Here is a 21,309-nt window from a genome sequence, read left to right on the forward strand (position 1 = left end):
ATTTTTCTAGCATGGTTCCAAAATGTTTGTGAAAGGTCCAAAGGTTTCAATTTATACAACACTCTGTTTTGTAATGAAATTAGCCAGTCAATGAACTAAAAATGTGTTCCACAACTTCAGTATCTTCCTTGATGCCTTCCTGTTGAACCAATAGGAACTGGAGCACTTAGAATCCTCAAAACATTGTGAACATGAAGTGAGCACTGATGGTGTTGTTGCTGTCCTTCAGCTGAAAACTTTATCCAGCAGCTGGACCATTACAATTTCGTTTAACTCATAACTGGTGTCTATAATCTCTGCAATCCACCACTCTGTCATACCCACATGCTACAAACATCCCCATCTGAGGTTGTGAATCTGAATATTATTCTGCTGTTTCTGAGGTGTTGGCTAAACGAATGAAATTTCTTCTTTCTTGCTCTTTAAAGTGCGCGCAATATGAGTTCACCCATCTCTTTGAGTCCAAAAATATGTCTTCTGAATTTCTTTCACAGGAGTATTTTGTTTGGACCATTCTTCTTTTTATTATCACGGAATTCTTCAATTTCCTCTTTCAACAAAAGAATGAGGGCTCTGGATGTGTAAGATTTCATGGACTGATAATGACTTCACATGCCCAACCAAGTTGTCATATGTCACATGCTGCAGTGAAGTTCTTCAAAGTTACCACACAAAGTTCAAAATTCACGCAGTACACACATAAAGACATCTCCAGCTGGGTATGGAACTAACCATATAGGTCATAGTGCATAAAGTTTTGATCTTCCAATGTGTGAAGTTGTATAGTTGCTCTTATAAATTGCAAAAGTTTCTTTAATGCTGTGAGTCATGTACCTCTTAACTTTCATAAGTTGTCACTGGAAACATCTCTTTGAAGCAGTCTTCAACTGAGAACACCTATTCTCTTCCTGAACAAAGTCTTATTCTTTTTTTTTCCTTTCTTTCTTTCTTTCTTTCTTAGATGTCACTCTTTTATGGGTATGCAAATAGTCAACACACTTCACTCTCATGTGGCTCCAGTCAGAACACATTTCAAACAATCCTTTTCACAAAACACACTGCAGCTGGAAAATTCCCCACAAAAATACAGAACTCACTGGATGGTCTCAGGTTCTTTACAAGCCTCTTCAGCAAACAAATTAGCACTGAAGAACTACAATACAGAAACCTGCAATGAACAACCACGACAAAGAAACTGGCAAGAAACAACAACAACATGTAAGAAATACCTGCAACAAAGACAATAGAAATAAACATTGTAACAAAGAAATTAGTTAGAAACAACTTCAGTGAAGGCATACATTACCCTTGAAAGTTAAAAAAAAGGTTTTTAGATAATGTAGTACTACAGGGTAGGCTACTAATCAACAGGAAAAAAATCTAACTTTTCTGAATGGCATTTTTGAAGAAAAAAAAAATCATAAGGCGACAGTAAAAGAACTTTGACAGATGACCCAAACAGAGGATACCATTGTAATCATAAAGAAATTATGTTTCAAATAAAAAAAACTAACAAAATATCTAGAACTGTTACAGAAATACAAGATTTTAAAGATTTTTCCGAAATTTGCATCTTCAAAATGGTGTTCGAAGTGTCGTCTTTGGAGGCCTGTATCTCGAGACAGGAATTTCTTTGGAGAAAACAAAAAAAAACACGTTTCTTAGACTATGAAGGTAACCTACCTGCCTGAAGTGATATGGATTATGCGCCTAAAGAAATAGTGAAATAACTGGACCAAGTTATTTCCGTAGTAAAAGAACTTTGATAGATAAGTCCAAATGGAGTATTTCTTTGTAATCATAAAGCAGTTATCTTTGAAATAAAGAAAACCCAACAAAATATCTAGAACTATTCCAGGAATACAGCATTTTAAATTCTTTTCCAAAATTCGCATCTTCAAAATGATATGCACAGTGTCATCTTTGGAGAGCTGTATCTCGGAGCAGAAATTTTTTGGAGAAAACGAAGCGACATGTGTTCCTTACTTGGTCCTTCATTTTAACGCAAGCTAAATTCAATAATATCAGAGACTATAAAGGTAAGATTTTTTTTCCTAGCCTGCCTGACTTGATATGGACTATGCCTAGGAGACATTTTCTTCAGATGTTGAGGCTACAGGGTATCTGTTAAACTATATGACCTCTAGACGATGATGATTTGTTGAATTTACATTTGATGTAATAAACGAATGGGGACTATTGAGGAAGGAAGCAGAAACATCCAGTGACACATTTGAAAGTAAATTAACAGTTTTCCAAGACAAAATTCCATGTCTTGAAACTACCATAAATTCATAACATATAAAGCAAATTATAGTCCTAAATAACAACCAAAATGGCATAAAATTTAACTGAATTTTGTATCAAAACTACCTTACTGCCCCAGTGGTTTCATTTTGAAGCTACTCACAAAAGCAGTAGTACAGACTCAAATATATGTTAACAATAACTTTAGATACACTTACTTTCACCACTGCCAGTGATATTAGTACAGACACTTTTTTTAAGCCTGATACAGTCTCCTAGAATCATGTGTAGCATGATCACTATGTCGACTGTCACATTGAAAACTGTAAGTACTGCTACAACACACTACACTCGTAGAAATACCTCGGTGTACCACAAGATGTCTCTGTTGTGCAACAGCATCGGTGGTTTCAGGGCAAAAACACGGGTGCTTAAAAAAGTTAATAAGATGACTTCAGGCGGAAACCATTCAAATGCTTAAAAAATAGAAAGCAGGAGCTAAGTAATTTTGTCAGGCAGCTTTTGTTGAAAGGGAAACAATAAGTTAATATGAGCACTAAAACTCCCTTATAAAACAAATGAGATGGTGGTGATGTGTTTACTGAAGAAGCCCATGCGTAGTTCCACTAGTTTGTGCCATAAATATTAAATGTTCTTGATGATGGCAGACTATAGTGCCGTCCTGGTTAGGCTGTCACTGTGAACGCCACAATCTAAAAAACTGTGTATGGTATTCTGGCCTATCTCAGCCTGATGTGCAGTGTGAACACAGCCTGACAGGGACAAGAGGTCAGTGCGAAATCTTGTCAGTGACAGTAGGTTTTAGACCTGATTAAAACTGCTCCTGCCAGTGACTGCAGGTCCATGTCAACCAGTTTCCAAATGAACACTGAAGGGAACAGCATGCATTGGGCATTTGAAGCTGGGTAGCTCACTGAAGGCTATTACAGACTAGATTGGCACATTAAGCTGCACATCTTGAATGAGTCAAACACAGAAACCACCTGCATCTGACTGGAGACATGTAGTACAGTCCAGTGATTTATGGTTGTACCTCTTTCCAAATCATATCTCAGTGTACATATGGCTCTGTGCAGCATTCTGCCCTGCAATGTGTGGTGGGTGTAACTCAGGTTCTAGATCAGGGCTTAACAACTGGCCGGTTTTGAGCGCGAGTACTCGCGTCTGCTCAGGCACGTGCTCGCGAGCAGGTGCAAGGTCGCTGAGTAGGTAGGGAGGGGAGGGAGGGGAAATGCGCGCGCACGTTTGAATAGGGCCTATTGAATTCGCGCCGACTGTGTAACGTTTAAAGTACTACGATCAGCTCTAACAGTCACTTCGCTAGTTAAGAATCATGTCAAGTCGCCGTTGTGTAACTCCAACCATACTTTCGCAGTTTAACCCCCATTGGGAGGAATTGTATCTGTTTACAGAAAAAGATGGTGTTGCAAAATGTTTAGTATGTCACAAAACGCTGAATTCTTTTAGGAAATTTAATTTGCAGCGACATTATATGTCGTACCACGCGAAAGACTACAGAAGTGGAAAATCGTGCACAGGAAGTTATTAAACTTAAAAGGTAGCTATCCGAAGAAGATATGGACGACGAAGAAAAATCAACTGAGGCAGCTCTCAGAGTGAGTTACAAAATTGCTTTGCTTTTAGCAAAATCCCTGCGCCCCTTCACTGATGGCGATTTAATAAAAGAATGTTTGGTAGTTGCAGCGGAACATTTGTGTCCATCTCAAGTTGAACAGTTTCGGATTGTGCCATTATCTAACATGACCATTATGCGTCGCATACAGGACATGGCAGACGACGTCCAGAGCCAGTTTGCAAATATCTGTAAAGATTTTATGGTGTATTCTCTAGCTCTGGACAAAAGTGTTGATATCACTGGAACAGCGCAGCTTGCCATATTTATTAGAGGTGTTAATAGAGATCTTCAGGTGAGGGAGGAGCTCCTCGATGTAGTAGCCATGAAGAACACTACAACCGGAGGTGATATTTTAAGTAGTGTTGAAGAAAGTGTTGAAAATATAGGACTGTCGTGGAATTCTTTAGTTTCAGTGTCTACAGATGGTAGAGGCATACACTAAGTTAATAAAATTATGAGGCACGTGTACATTCTCCTTTATTTGTTTCATTTGTCGCAGTAATAATTCGTGAGTGATATCCCTGCAGGTGGCCGCGGATTTACATCGACTGGCGGCAGCTGTTGTGTACCCCCACCTGACTCTCCCCACTCCCCGCTCTGGTCCAGTAGTGGGGGGTAGCGTGCTCGCGCTGCTCGGTGCTCGCGCCTTGCTGCTCACAGCTTGCTCCGCGAGCACGCATGTTGTGAAGCCCTGTTCTAGATGATTCTGCGATAGTTTTTGGAGGTGGTTTCCACACCATCACTTAGTCTCACTCAGATGGGTTATTGTCAACATAAACTGTGATTACTGTTTCAGCATTATTGGTGGTGAAGTGTTGCCATTTATTTCCACAATGGATATGGTACAGACACTGCTGTCTCCCAAGGTGACAACAGTTGTGTTCACAGGGCTGCATGCAGATGTTCCTTGTTTAATGAACACTCAGGCAGCCTGTTGCACCTAGACTGGCCTGGTGAACCAGCAGACAGCTGTAGAAAATTTGAGAATTATATATCAATTGATACAATTTTGAGCACGAGGGAATCTTATACAGTCATACCTAGTGATGTGGGGTGGATAAATTCCCAGTGGGCATGACATTTACTGCTGTGTCATCTGAACAAGTCACAGCCAGGGCAAAAGCATCACAGAGGCAAAGATGCAAGCTGGTGCCAGTGCTATAGACTCGCCACTTGCCCGAGTTCCACCATCGCCACTGGTGGCGCTGAGGATGAAGAAAGTAACTTCACCTCGGCCAATTGCCAACTGAGTACAATTCACCAGTGACTGGACAACAACGGACGGAGGCCTCCTTGAAGATTGAAGAGCAGCTCTTGCCCACTTGGTTATAGATCATTGTCCAGGGCTGACTTAGACGGGGAACGTCTTTTAGTGCACTCTTAGAAGCGAACAGACAGTTGTTGTGAATTGCATTTGCTATGTACTGCGAAGTTTACCTACAATTATTTGCACTTAGTCATTGAGGGCATTTTTTGTTATATTACATGCAGTGTTGCAGACTTCGTTCTTCAACTAGCCACAAAGATAAGTAAACCCTTTAACTCATATGTGTGACTTTGCTTCTAATTTGTTGGAGTGTTGTAGAATCTTCATTCTCCTATCCTGTTAGCTGACCCTGGGGCATAGCTGTGTAATAGTGGCAGGGAGAAATTGTTTTGGTGATGTATTGCATCAAAAGCCGTTTCACAAACTCAGCCTCCACAGCAGTAGTGACAATGCCTTTGCAAAAATTCGTGATTGGGGATTTGTCGAAAGCTGTTTTAAATGCCCAAAATCTGGCCATTTATGAAGAGTGTACTTTCTAAAGTTTTTGCTGCTAGAATGTGTAATTTACCAATTAAAATAAGGGTTGAGATGATACTCCTGATATTAAAAGTTGGTAAATGTTTACACTTAAAACTATGTGTAACATTCATCAGAGAGCTGCAAAACTATCCTACCTCTCCCATAACTGGAAGTTGATGAATGGAGCAGGAATATGATCTAATCCATCTGATACCAAGGAAAAACCCACACTGAACAATCCAAGCAGAGACAAAATGGAAAGCAACCCAGTAGTCAGTGAGGAATCAGATTCCGGGGAACCTGAGCTAGAGTCTGAACTCCTTGATTCTTCTTCAACTTATAAAGATCATGGAACTGACTGCGAACAGTCTTTTAATTTTTTTGCAGTACAAAGTATAAGTAAAAATCCTACCTACAGGTCAGCTACTTAATATAAACTATATTCTATGTTGAAAATTACTTTTAAACTTGAGTATTGTTTTTCTTCTTTCCTTATGTACTGCCCTAAGAATGGACCTCATTAGAGATGTAAAAAGTTATGTTTACGGTCCACTTTCTCATAACAACTCTCCCCTTCCCCTAACTGTCAAGCAGCTATTTCAACTTGTTTACCCAACCACTAAAGTAGTAGTGTTGCTAAACACCTTTCCCAATAAAAAATATCAGCTTAATTTTTTTAATGTGTCACTTATCAATTAAACTTTGAAATGCATAAATACCTGCACATTTGTCCCAACTTATAAATACCCAGGCATCTTACATCACCCGTAATGCCACTGCTTAAGATGCAGAAAATGTTTGTATACATTTTGAATGTCATTAAATTATTTCTTCTTTGTGTGTGTGTTTGGTTTTAGTTCCAGTTCAGATGATGTGACATGGAAAGAAGCTGAAGTTTTTGACACTGACGTAATGGAAGGCTTAACATCGTTTATTAAAGGTAATTGTGCTACTTTATGGTCATGTAAATGTTGGAAAACAATGAGTAATAAATTCTGACTTTATTTCTTTTTGCAGAACATTTTCCAAGCTATTATTTGGACTCTGAACTGTATCGTGTCATGAGTGATGAAGACTGTGAGGAACTTTTGTGTTTACTGTCTTTAATTTTATTTTACTGCACGATGAGAAGTAGTGCTTCGGACTGGATACAAAATGCTCTGTGCTGCAGGCTTAGTGAGGAAATGCAAGTCCGTGTGAAAACATTTATTGAGAAAATACCAAATGATACCAGTGCTGTCACAAAAACATTGGTAAAGGAAGCAACTTTAGAAAGTGGTAAATAAATAAATTTATTAATTTTTATTGATAAATCTGATACATCCTGAAAGATGTTAGTGTGAATTTGCTATTTGTGCTCAAGCATGTTTTGGGACAAGAGAGCCCACCTCTTAAACTACACAATCAGCTGAGTATGGTGTTCATTTTATTACTTGCAAGTGGCTAACAAAGTAATGTAAACACCAAAATGGATGTTATTAATGCAGCATTGGCTTGTTTTAAAAGTGTGATGGATCTCGGACTGTGTCACAATTGATATAGGAGAAGTTATAGCAGCTGTTCCACTGTAGGACTAGACACTCCATTTTAAATTAGTGTAATGAATAGTAAGTCTGGTGAGTTCATTCTCATTATCCAGACTGCACCTGATCAAATATGACTTTGTGAACAGGGACATCATCATTTTGGACTTATTTCAGAATATCAGGACTACAAATACCCTTATTAATTGAAACATTATTCATAGAACACATTAAATTTTAAATGAAACTAACTACACCACAGAGATACCCCCTTGTTGAAGAATATTAGACAGGTGACATAGTCCATGGATGTCCAACACACAAATAATTCATCTCCTCTTAAAACAGGGTCTAGTTTGTCGAATCAGACCTCATTACTTTTCGTTGTTTTTAGTTTGGGACATGCTGGACTTGCACAGCAGGTTATACTGTTGTACTTTTGTTGTTGAAGGAAAATGTTTTAATCACACGATGAAATTATTTTGTATTAAGTTTAAGAGGTATTTTTTCTTTCTTTACTTCAATGATTTGACATTTCTGCCCTAATGAGCAGTGGATGATGTATTTAATGGCAAGTGATCCATTATCAGTTAATTAAGTTTGCTTGCATCTGACCTGTTGTGGTGTATGTAGTCTGTAATTGTGGATAATATCTGCTCTACATCTATACTATATACACGAGGGTACTTTAAATACTAGAATAATTCTCTACTCCTTCCTCTCTTTCATGTATGCACAAAAGGTGGAGAACAACTTTCAGTAAAATTCCATATGAGCTCAAATATTCCTGTTTTTTTCCAATAATCGTCATTTTGAGAGATATGTAGGGTAGGAAGTAATAGCTTACCTGCCATTTTTGGAATGTTGCACTGAGAATTTTAACAGTAAACTTCATAAAGTAAAACACCTTTTCTGTAGTGTCTACCACTGGAGTTTGCGGAGCATACCTGTGATGCAACTGTGTGTTCTACGTGAACACATGACAGAATGTGCTGCTCCTTTGTAGCTCTTCTCTATTATTCCTGCTTGTTAAGGATGAATGACTCTTGAAAAAAACATTCAAGAATCAGTGAAACTGGTGTTTTGTAAATCACTTGTTATGAGAGTGAATTAAGATTTTCTTAGAAGCGTTCGAACGAATATACCTGACATTTGCTTTTCCTGCATCTGGTTTTATGTGGTAATTTCCAGGGTTGCCCCAAGTTCTGGAAATCAGGGAATTTCAAACATATCAGGCAAATTTGAAAAAAAAAGAAGAAAAAAACTGGAAAAATCTTGTTTTTGTCTCAGTAGAGGAAGTGATTTATTTTGAGATGTGATGCATCGTTGCTGGCTGGGCGCAGCCGAGGACGTGGGTTGCTTCCTACAGCCTCATTCATACTGTTTCTCTCCTTCCTACCACTCCCCTCAACTTGTTGCCACAGCCGCATCATGGTCATTGATACTAGTTTTGATATAGACATCCTAAAGAGGTCTGATCTGTTTGTTGCCTTTAGGACCAATACATTTTCTGTCATGAGTGGGGTTCCTAACTATCTGTTCGAGGTAGCTTTCAGAGAAGGCATTTATTAATGTTTCGCAGGATGTTTTATCACACCCACCACTAACAAAAACGTAATTTTCCCAATTAAATGTTGAATGATCAAAGTCTCCACTGATGATTACACTATGATAGGAAAAATTGTGTATGCATGAATAGAGGTTTTCTCTTAAGTTTTTGGTTACATCAGAAGATGAGTCTGGTGGGCAATAGAAGGATCCAGTTATTTTATTCCCTTCTGATACTGAGTCTTGTCCAGAGAATCTTACATGCAGCTTCGATTTCTATCTCGGTGGATTTGAGTTTCTTGTCTACTGTGACAAATACACCACCACCACCACCACCACCACCACCACCACCACCACAATTTCCCATTTGCATATCCTTTTGGTGTACACTCAATTTTCCCCCAAGAAAAAATGTCATTGCTATCTGTTTTAGGCTTGAACCAGATTTCTGTACATAGTGTTATGAGAGCTTCACTGCTTTTCAGGGGTGCTTCAAGCTTTGACACTTTGTTGCGAATGCTTCAGCAGTTAACAATTGTGGTTTTAATACTCTCACATGTGGGAGGCATTTCTTTTGATTTTACACTGATGCTTCTGGGTTCCCTACAGCTATTGTTATTTGGATTGGGGGGAGAGTTGCCTAATCTAAAAAATCCTTGTGTGCACACCACATACAGTCAGCTACCTGAGTAGCAGTCTCTGGCATGTAGTGCACACCTGACCCATCTAGGGGTCAGTTCTCAGCCCTATGGCGCAAGTTCAGGAAGTTGCAGCCTAGCTTCTCACACAACCTTTGAAGTCTTTGTTTCAGTCCTTCCACTTGACTCAAATCCAAGGGACCATGATCAGTTCTGGGGACAATGCTGCAAATTGTGAGCTTTGTTGAAACTCCATGTGCAAGGCTGGTCTTCTCAACCTTCTCTGCCAGTTGCTGGAAATACCCAAGTATGACCTCGGAGCCTAGACAATGGGTATGATTTGTTCTAATGTGTGCCACAGTCTGCAGTTGGTTGTGTCCTGTTCCCTCAATGGGTGTTGGAATAGCCTTTTCAACATGTTGAGTGAGGCCCGCAGGCATACACATTGAGTGCACCTGGTGTCCTTTCCTGTCCCTTGCTGCCATTTCCCTAAGGTGTACCATCCTTCGCCGTACATTTGAACTGACCCTTACCCTTTTGCATTTGCCTACTCTTGACACAAGATAAAACAGGTTTCCCCAAAACAGGTGAAGTGAGTCCCACTGGCTCAGTTTCAGTGGAATACATCACTTCAAACTTGTTGGTTAGACATTGGTACAGCACTCTTGAGTCCACACTAATCCCCGTCCACCCTGTACAGGGTGTCTAGATTTACCATTGACATGCCACTCGCAGTCAAGTGGATGAGTAATGACAGATCCTATACTTTCTGCAGAGGAGACAGGATCTGCAGGACAGGATAGTACTTGAGGTACCTCAGGTACAGGTATTGCAGGTACACGACACTTGGGAGCTCTTCCAACACACAGGTTCATAGCAACTGCCAATCATTTGACAGCAGTCAGGGCGTTTTCCAGCTGCTTATGAACATGAATCAACCCATCCTGTGTTCGAGAACAGTATTCATAGTGGGGCTGCGTTTTGGCTGGTGTAGTGTATTACAGGACAGTAAACAAATAACTTTAAATTAATCCCACTGATTATCTTTTAATCTGTTGATTTAAAAAGTTGCTAATTCCCTATAAGAATTGAAGCAAAAACACAAAATGAGATTTCTGTTAAGGCAACACAAAAATCTGTGGTAAAAATTTCAGGTTTCCTAAAAATTTTTGAAATTGATTACAGTTTTTATTAAACTCACAAACACATTTTATTTATGATAAACTTAGATAATATATAGAGCTACTTCCCTTTAAGCGAAAACTATGTGCAACACAATGTTAGTTATAATATCTGCTACACTAATTAAATTACAAATGATGTTTTACTGCAAATTACTCATAGATTATGCAAAAGACAATGGTAGCTTCAGGAAATTCTCAAAAATGCACTTTTATTTGCATTGATACTAATGAAATTCAGGGGTGATGTATCCTCTGGCTGTAACTATGAACCACAAACACTGATTTTCTGCTAAATATGTTACGTATTGACTACACTTATACCCGTAACTTATGAAAGTATAGTTTTGTAAGCATCTGAAAATTTTCAAAAATAACCTATTACCTAGGCAGTTATACATTGAACTTAGAGGAAGATTGTTTTGAATGATGATAGGCATACTGTCTCAAAAAATTTAAGAGCATGATTAACTCTAAGCCTACAATTGATGATAATGGTAAGAGTGCATCACTCGCAAATCTTCAAAGTGTTGCAGTATATCAATGAGTAAAATATTATGCAGAAGCGATGCGAACAGTAAAATATGCAAATATAGAACTTCAAATGGGTACACAAATCTTGTACAAGCAGTCTCACACAAAGAAAAATTTCAAAATTGGATTCTTATATTCTGTGCCAACTTATGCACTGGCATGCCGAAGAACAACACTGCACGTGAGTTTATCTCAGTCAAAATTGCTAAAATGTGTAGCAACAACAAAGCAAGTATTCTGCCTGTTGCAGCTGACAAAGCTGAGTCACACAAAATGTATTGGTCGTTGGGTAGAGGGGCCATCCCCATGTTGTCATCTAGCCACAGTGGAGCATTAGATTGAGTGCTTACAGTCCTGTTAAATGTGGTTGTAATTGTACCCGCTGTTTGATGCGAGTCCCTTCGTGTATGTTGCACAGTGTATGGGTCATCTGCTGCTATAATTGACCATGGTAGATTATGACCTCTCATTTGGTCAGCAGTGCTTGTTTTTCGGAATGCTTCCCATGCATGTGAGACAATGCTGCGAGCAATACCAAGCTCCAGGGCTACAATTATCACAATTCATCCAGTTTCCCAATGATTTTTCCCCATGTGAAATCATCCATACATTGTCTGCAGGCAATGTTGTAATGGCTGCCACCACCACTCTCACTCACTGTCTTTTTGTGTTCCTTCAACTGCCTCGTGTTACACGGCCAGCACCATTTTGCACTGTGTGATGTCCAACTTCCTGCAAATGACTGGGAGATCTCTGGCATCTCGCTCTCACACTTTCTCATTTCCATTTAATCGTTAATGTTATGTTACGTTATGTAGCTCGTCTTTAAAGTTATGCAGAGCAGTGTATTTTAGTCTTACTGCTTTCAGTGAATGGTCTCAAGGCAGATAATCAGATGATTTCCTCCATATTTATGCCCAATGTTACATTTGTTTATATTTAGGATCAGCTGACAGTCCTTACTCCATAATTGAGTTGCTGATATTTCCAGATTTATACGTATAGTGAGTATTAAATGATTCTCTCAGGATACTTCAAATGTTATTTCACCTCTAATAATTTTACCCCATCAAGAACATCATCTTGAATTCTATCTGCTAGGAATTCTTGAACCCAATCACAAAGTTGGTCCAATCCCTTAACTTGCGCTTTATTGGGTGACAGTTTGGAACTATATTGGATATCTTCCAATCATGACAATGTTACCCATTAATATCTTATCAGAAGCTCTGAATCTAGGTGTTAGCATCACAGTCTTTGGATCATAGAGCCTTGGATTAGATATTAGATTGCCTTCAGGGTTAGTAATGTACTACGTTTGGGGTTGTGTGTCAGTCCTTCATTTCAGCCTCATTGGATGTGCAAGACACTGAGATAGCGTGTAGTACAAAACATGTAATGCACCTGGTGATCGGGTCTCCCGGCATATATATTGCTACACCACTGCGCCCACCCCCCTTGTTTCTAAACACATTGTGCTAAATAATCTGTTTTTTACTTTCTTATGTCATTAAATATGTTCTGAAATCTTTTGCAGGATTGTATTCTGGTAGTCCTCCTGTGATGTTCAGCTACAGTCCCCAGACAAATTCGTTGCTAAAAGGACAACAGAATGCAACCCCTCTGAAGTGTTACTTCCAGGTATGGAGTAAAAATGTTACTATTGCTTTATTAATACATGGTATTATCTTGACTGAAACTGTTGTCTTCGTTCCTTTTATTCAAAATGTATTCTGATGTTAAGTATGTAGTAGATGTTCTCATACAGCGAATGCCAGGTCTTGAAGGAGTTGAATTTTTATTTTTTGCTAGTGTTTGTGAAGATATTAGTACTTCCATTTTTGTGATGTGTTGCTCTAGTCAGTGCACATAAAGATTGCACGTCTGGTGCCTCAGGTAACGTCAAACGTCAATAGAAATTGTAATATTGGCTTTTCATTGAAACAGTATTCTTGAAAGTGTAAGTTTGAGTGTCCATTCAAAGACAGGTCTCATGTTATGGTGGAATGATTTTCAGTTTAGGGGTATGCATTTTCAACTTCTCGCGACGTAATGAATAGTCCATTAAATTCCGGGCATGCAGCCATGCAAATAAAATTTCCTCCACTGATATTTCGGCTGTGTATCATCCGGCCATGCTTAGAGTGCGTCACAAGACTGACGACAAGGTGCCAAGTGCGGCCTCATATGCTCCACCGCGGCGGTACTGCGCATGCAGGTCACAGATGCTGGTCGGTGGCAAAGAAATACGCTAACACATGCGCCGCCTGTGGCGAAGGTGTGCAGACATTAGATTCGCTTCTCATTGTACGATCGGCAGTGCTGACACCATGACGACTTCTCTGCAGTTTAATTATGCCCAAGAGCCGGATTCCATGCTTTGTCAAAATTAAAACCATTATCTCTATTTATTAAATTATTAGCTAATCTAATCTCTATAGCTTCCTTGAAGACAGTATCGCAAAAGGAAGAGGTGGATGTTAAAATCTTCACATCACTGTAATTCATGGAATGACCTGTATCAATACAATGTTTGGCCACAGCTGACTTGTCTGGCTGTAATAAGTGTGTGTATCTTCGATGCTCCACACATCTCTCGTGAATGGTGCATGTCGTTTGACCTATGTACGACTTCTCACAATTTCCGCAAGGAATCTGAGGGCAAGGACAGTAGTGTCCCTAACAGTTACCAGAGTGTAGTCCTTACCAGTTGTGTCAGTAAGGCTCTTGAACGCATGGTCAACTACTGCCTCGTCTGGCAGCTTGAATCGTGAGGCCACCTGAGCTGCTCCCAGTGCAGTTTCAGGCACTACCATTCCAGCCTTGACAACTTTATTCTACTGGACACGGCGATACAGGAGTCCTTATTACACTGAAACCATTTGGTTTGTGTTTTTTGAGCTCAAAACAGCATATGACACTACTTGGAGCCCCAAAATCGCCATTGCTATCGGTGGCATTTCCTTCACAAAAGCTGGCCTCTGTGGCCGAGCGGTTTCTAGGTGCTTTAGTCTGGAGCTGCGCTGCTGCTCCAGTCGCAGGTTTGAAGCCTGCATTGGGCATGGATGTGTGTGATGTCCTGAGGTTAGTTAGGTTTAAGTAGTTCTAAGTCTAGAGGACTGATTACCTCAGATGTTAAGTCCCATAGTGCTTAGAGCCATTTGAACCTTCACAATCAGGAGTGTTGTCAAATGACTTTGCAATCCTCTACTCTTCTTCTTCTCTTACAATAACAATGAGACAGCTGTAGCTGACCATTAGCAGGCTGGAAACCCAGGCCAGTACAACTGGTACAGTTCTCACCAGAGAAGACTACATGTGTCAGTTTTAACCGTGCTTGTCGAAGCTTTAACCAACAAGTCCTCACAATGAGAGACAATATTTTTTTTAAGTTTACAAGCAACTGCGCGCATTTTGGGTTTATTATTTGATTCAAAATTAACTTGGCTTCCACACCTGAAAGACCTGTGAACAGAGGGCTTCCAGTCATTGAATATCTCAAAATCCTTAATGAAAACAACATGGAGAGCTGACAGGTTCTGCCTCCTGCAGTTTTATAGGGCATTTGTTCACTCATGTTTAGATTATGGCAATGTCATCTACAGATCAGCCTGTATTTCCTAACTCAAGATGTTAGATGCTGTCCACCATGAGGGCAGTCGGATATCGACTGGAGCCTTTCGTACCAGCCCAATTCAGAATCCACAGAGGCTTGTGAACCACTAGTCTGGATTCGGCAATGTACCCTTTTGGCTTGATAGGCACTGAAAATCTCAGCATCACCTCTATCATCGACATTTAATGCAGTGGTCTAATCCACCTTTGAACCACTGTTCAGGAGTCTGTACCTTGCAACCAAGCCATTTCGGATTACATGCTACTGACTGTCTCAGGGATCTGGCTCTATCAGACCTCCAAATACACAACCAGGGATGGAACCCATTGTCACCTTGGTGTCTTCAGAGGCCCAAAGTGATTTTAAGCTTGACGCATTACAAGAAAACATGGACTTCAGATTATTTTTTCACAACTTTTGTTTTCGTTCATTTTAAGTACATACCACAGTTTCATCCTTGTTTATACAGATGGATCGCAGCAACAAAATGTCCTTGGCTGTTTTGCCATTTTCCCTGATGAGGTTTTCAAAGTGCATCTTCTGGAACAGTATACAAATTATGACAAGGAGTTATATGGCATTCTGATGGCACTGGAGAAGATTCACAGACATCACTGTACAAGGTTTCTTGACTGTTCCAATTCGCTTAGTGCTCTACAAGCACTTCACTGAACGTATCCAGTAGATCAGCTGATTCAGCTCATCCATGACTCCTTACAGTGGCTCCAGCATCATGGCACATAGGTGATCTTTTGCTGGGTACCTGGCCACATCGGAATACAGGGAAATGACATGGCCAACAAAGCAGCCAAGAAAGCATGTCAGAATGGTGCTGTCCGTAAATGTCCCACCCCATTGCACGCCCTGATCTCATTTTCCGATAGACATGTCATGCGTCACTGGGAGACAAATGGTTGCAGATGATAAAACAAACTGGTCACTCAAATTGACCCCACAGGCATGGCGGACTTCATGTCAGCCTCACTGCAGGAGGAGGTCCTGCTTACCAGGGTGCGCATTGGACATAGTCCTCTAACACATTTCCCTCAATGATTCTGTGAAGTTTGTGGTGTGCTACTTTAAGTTCAGCATATTTTGGCAATACATGTTGTATATACTGGTATATACTGATACCAGGGCAGCTCTCTGTCTCGATGGAGATTTGCCCACCATTCTTGCCGATATTGATTTCAGTGTGAAATTTTGTGAACTTCCATGCCTCATCCTTAAATTGGCAGGGAAGGGAGGCAAACTTTAATACATTACAAACTGCTGTGCATGTAGGGACAGCATTCGTCTCACCCATGAGACTGACATGCTGACTTTTCAACAGGTCGCTGATGACCATGATGTTGAGTGCCTCTCACCACAAATGAGAGTGATTCTTTAATGACCTCATCACTTACAGTTGTTATGCCCTACTTTTATATCTCTTTTTATTGGGGTTTACTCTGAAAAGTCACTAGATGAGAGTGAAAGAGCTCATGTAGGACGATGATGATAAACGTGAAGGCTGCTCCAAGAGCTATCCACATTTAGTTGGGAGGTGTACATGACTGCATTGGAGTTAATGCAGCACATTATGTCTTATTAACAACTTCCACATAAGATTAAAATCCTTATAAGAGTACAGTATTCCTGTTGTACAGTGAGTGAGAATAGGATGCTCAGTATAATGACACCAAATATGTTGATTCTATAAGAGTTTCACTAAGATTAGTCTAGTATCTGTTAACACACATAAAAACTTTGGATGATGTTAACATATAACAGTTATTCTCACTATTTATCACTGTCCTTTGCAAGTGACTAACAGATGTGCCAGGTTAAAGTCTAGATCAGGGCCAGCAGCAGTCACGGCGCTACTAATCTTCTGCACTTATGTTGGCAACCTGTCATTGTTGCATAGTGAGTGGAATGATTCTTTGCCATAACCAGTGATAATGAAGAACCGGGGTGATGTATTTCTAGCACCGAAATTGACATCATTGTCTTGTTACTGTTTCTTGATGTATTAGCAAGTTTAAAGAGAAATATTTTGTGATTATGTCACCAAGTGCTATAAAATGGACTGATTTAAGTAATTTAGTTCTGCACAGCAAAATAATCTGTTGATGCATGTCTCTTGAATTAATTGCAAAGACACGAAAATTTATCAAATGTGGTTGTGAAATGGCTCGTAGAGTTTCAAAGATTTGTATGAATGGGATCTTCTTGAAATGCAGCAATAGTCACCACTTTGCGTAAGTGGGTTAGTGTTTTTGAACTTAGTCATGGGAGAAGGTAGGTGGAGCAGTGTTTATTAATAATGGTCACACTGATATATTATTAAACATTGGTCCACCTAAAGTTTCTGGATTTGGTGAGGCGTCTTAATGAATGTTGTTACTTTGGTAATGAGTTTCAGTAGAACAAAATCACTATACAGCATTCCTTATGCAAAACTTTTCTATCTCAACAACCAGTGTAGTAGTTGTGTTATGTGGTATTTTATATGCATGTATTCTGTGGATGCAAGTTGTAGGTTTAGTTTTTTATAATATCTGATGAGCTCATCCAACTGTTAAAACATATCCCTAAAATAATTTTTGGGAGCAGCAGTCATTCAGTTGTTCGTATACATGACACTGAGAACCAGAATAAGCTGAGTGAATGAGAAAACATAGTTTTCTGCTACAAATCTATGGAGCTGTTGTGGACAGAGTTTGGATGGTGAAAGCATGCTTGCCTAAACAGAGGAGGCTAACAATATACTACCAGTTCTTGCTTGTGACATCCTCTGCACCTAAATTGTTGCATGAAGTCAAATCCATTGTAGCCCAAGGCATCAGATTTAGGAAACCAAAGCTACCAACTACAGGGTTATTACAAATGATTGAAGCGATTTCACAGCTCTACAATAACTTTATTATTTGAGATATTTTCACAATGCTTTGCACACACATGCAAAAACTCAAAAAGTTTTTTTAGGCATTCACAAATGTTCGATACGTGCCCCTTTAGTGATTCGGCAGACATCAAGCCGATAATCAAGTTCCTCCCACACTGGGCGCAGCATGTACCCATCAATGAGTTCGAAAGCATTGTTGATGCGAGCTCGCAATTCTGGCACGTTTCTTGGTAGAGGAGGTTTAAACACTGAATCTTTCACATAACCCCACAGAAAGAAATCGCATGGGGTTAAGTCGGGAGAGCGTGGAGGCCATGGCATGAATTGGGGATCATGATCTCCACCACGACCGATCCATCGGTTTCCCAATCTCCTGTTCAAGAAATGGCGAACATCATGATGGAAGTGAGGTGGAGCACCATCCTGTTGAAAGATGAAGTCGGCGCTGTCGGTCTCCAGTTGTGGCATGAGCCAATTTTCCAGCATGTCCAGATACACGTGTCCTGTAACGTTTTTTTCGCAGAAGAAAAGGGGTCCGTAAACTTTAAACCGTGAGATTGCACAAAACACGTTAACTTTTGGTGAATTGCGAATTTGCTGCACGAATGCGTGAGGATTCTCTACCTCCCAGATTCGCACATTGTGTCTGTTCACTTCACCATTAAGAAAAGTGGGAGAGTGCTTAGAAAATGTAGTCCATCAACAAAGGAGGTGGCTTACAAAACACTCGTTCGACCTATACTTCAGTATTGCTCATCAGTGTGGGATCCATACCAGATCGGGTTGACGGAGGAGATAGAGAAGATCCAAAGAAGAGCGGCGCGTTTCGTCACAGGGTTATTTGGTAACCGTGATAGCGTTACGGAGATGTTTAATAAACTCAAGTGGCAGACTCTGCAAGAGAGGCGCTCTGCATCGCGGTGTAGCTTGCTCGCCAGGTTTCGAGAGGGTGCGTTTCTGGATGAGGTATCAAATATATTGCTTCACCCTACTTATACCTCCCGAGGAGATCACGAATGTAAAATTAGAGAGATTAGAGCACACACGGAGGCTTTCAGACAGTCGTTCTTCCCGCGAACCATACGCGACTGGAACAGGAAAGGGAGGTAATGACAGTGGCACGTAAAGTGCCCTCCGCCACACACTGTTGGGTGGCTTGCGGAGTATAAATGTAGATGTAGATGTAGAAGAAAAAATGTTGCTTCATCACTGAAAACAAGTATCGCACTGAATGCATCCTCTGTTGCAACCGCGCCGAAAATTCAAAGCGTTTGACTTTGTCATCGGGTGTCAGGGCTTGTAGCAATTGTAAACGGTAAGGCTTCTGCTTTAGCCTTTTCCGTAGGATTTTCCAAACCGTCGGCTGTGGTACGTTTAACTCCCTGCTTGCTTTATTCATCGACTTCCGCGGGCTACGCGTGATACTTGTCCGCACGTGTTCAACCGTTTCTTCGCTCAGTGCAGGCCGACCCGTTGATTTCCCCTTACAGAGGCATCCAGAAGCTTTAAACAGCGCATACCATCTCTGAATGGAGTTAGCAGTTGGTGGATCTTTGTTGAACTTCGTCCTGAAGTGTCGTTGCACTGTTATGACTGACTGATGTGAGTGCATTTCAAGCACGACATACGCTTACTCGGCTCCTGTCGCCATTTTGTCTCACTGCGCTCTCGAGCGCTCTGGCGGCAGAAACCTGAAGTGCGGCTTCAGCCGAACAAAACTTTGAGTTTTTCTACGTATCTGTAGTGTGTCGTGACCATATGTCAATGAATGGAGCTACAGTGAATTTATGAAATCGCTTCAATCATTTGTAATAGCCCTGTATATGCTCGACAGACGGCCTTCTTACTGCTTCCTTTACTGAAAAGCAGTCTTAGGTTTTAGTTTTTCTGTGTGTGTGTACAATATTGGCACTAATTTCCTGGAAACAATAGTTTGGAAAGAAATTACATTTGAACTTAATGACATTAAATACAAAAACAGATCAGACTTATTTGCTTGTCTGTTAGTATGATACCAGTTCATAAATTTATTTTGTACCTTCACGCCTTACATAAGGTCCTTTTGCAAGTTTTGCTTTGTCATTTTGAAACTTAAACCACTATTAAAACTGATATTTTGTTCTTTTTGCAGTGGTCTTTTTTAGGGTGTGTGCTTTCTGTGGACCATCTCAAAAACTATTGCCTTTTAGTACAACTGCTGCTCCATAGACATCTTTGCTCCCCTCCCCCCTCTCCCCCCTCTCCCCCTCTCCCCCTCTCCCCCCTCTCCCCCTCTCCCCCCTCTCCCCCCTCTCCCCCCTCTCCCCCCTCTCCCCCCTCTCCCCCCTCTCCCCCTCTCCCCCTCTCCCCCCTCTCCCCCCTCTCCCCCCTCCCCCTCCCCCCTCCCCCCTCTCCCCCCTCTCCCCCTCTCCCCCCCTCTCCCCCTCTCCCCCTCTCCCCCCTCTCCCCCCTCTCCCCCCTCTCCCCCTCTCCCCCCTCTCCCCCCTCACCCCCCTCTCCCCCCTCTCCCCCCTCTCCCCCACTCCCCCCCTCTCCCCCCTCTCCCCCCTCTCCCCCCTCTCCCCCCTCTCCCCCCTCTCCCCCCACTCCCCCTCTCCCCCCCTCCCCCACACTCCCCCCTCTCCCCCACACCTCCCTCTCCCCCCACCCCCATCACCCCCTCTCCCCCCTCACCCCCTCTCCCCCACACCTCCCTCTCCCCCCACCTCCCTCACCTCACCTCCCTCTCACCTCACCTCCCTCTCACCCTCACCTCCCTCTCCCCCCACCTCCCTCTCACCTCACCTCCCTCTCCCCCCACCTCCCTCTCCCCCCACCACCCTCTCACCTCACCTCCCACCTCCCCCCACCTCCCTCTCACCTCCCCTCACCTCACCTCCCTCACCCTCACCTCCCTCTCCACCTCACCTCCCTCTCACCTCACATCCCTCTCCCCCTCACCTCCCTCTCACCTCACCTCCCCTCACCTCACCTCCCTCTCACCTCACCTCCCTCTCACCTCACCTCCCTCTCACCTCACCTCCCTCTCACCTCACCTCCCTCCCCTCACCCCCTCTCCCCCTCACCCCCTCACCCCCCTCACCCCCCTCACCCCCTCACCCCCTCTCCCCCTCACCCCCTCCCACTCACCCCCCTCCCCCGCACCCCCCTCTCCCCCTCACCCCCCTCTCCCCCTCACCCCCCTCTCCCCCTCACCCCCTCCCACCCTCTCCCCCCTCTCCCCCCTCTCCCCCCTCTCCCCCCTCTCCCCCCTCTCCCCCACTCCCCCATCTCCCCCATCTCCCCCTCACCCCCATCTCCCCCCTCTCCCCCATCACCCCCCTCACCCCCATCTCCCCCCTCACCCCCATCTCCCCCCTCACCCCCATCTCCCCCATCTCCCCCCTCTCCCCCATCTCCCCCCTCTCCCCCATCTCCCCCCTCTCCCCCTCTCCCCCTCACCCCCTCTCCCCCACTCCCCCATATCCCCCTCACCCCCTCGCCCCCTCTCCCCCCTCTCCCCCCTCTCCCCCCTCTCACCCTCTTCCCCCTCTCCCCCTCTTCCCCCTCTCCCCCTCACCCCCCTCTCCCCCTCTCCCCCTCTCCCCCCTCTCCCCCCATCTCCCTCTCTCTCCCCCCACCTCCCTCTCTCACCCCCCATCTCCCTCTCTCTCCCCCCATCTCCCTCTCTCTCCCCCCATCTCCCTCTC

General features: G+C 42.5%; 1 protein-coding gene across 2 annotated transcripts in view; it reads left to right on the plus strand.

The window, feature by feature from the left end:
• LOC126262468 (girdin) overlaps positions 1-21,309 on the plus strand; it is a 242,450-nt gene that overhangs the window by 8,212 nt on the left and 212,929 nt on the right. For both annotated transcript variants that reach the window (XM_049959128.1, XM_049959129.1), the window contains exons 3-5: positions 6,548-6,630; positions 6,708-6,968; positions 12,652-12,755. In XM_049959128.1, the coding sequence (XP_049815085.1) occupies positions 6,548-6,630; positions 6,708-6,968; positions 12,652-12,755 (448 nt within the window). The remainder of the gene's footprint in view (positions 1-6,547; positions 6,631-6,707; positions 6,969-12,651; positions 12,756-21,309) is intronic.

This window comes from Schistocerca nitens, chromosome 6 (assembly GCF_023898315.1).
Source record: "Schistocerca nitens isolate TAMUIC-IGC-003100 chromosome 6, iqSchNite1.1, whole genome shotgun sequence".
In the NCBI taxonomy this organism is placed as follows: domain Eukaryota; kingdom Metazoa; phylum Arthropoda; class Insecta; order Orthoptera; family Acrididae; genus Schistocerca; species Schistocerca nitens.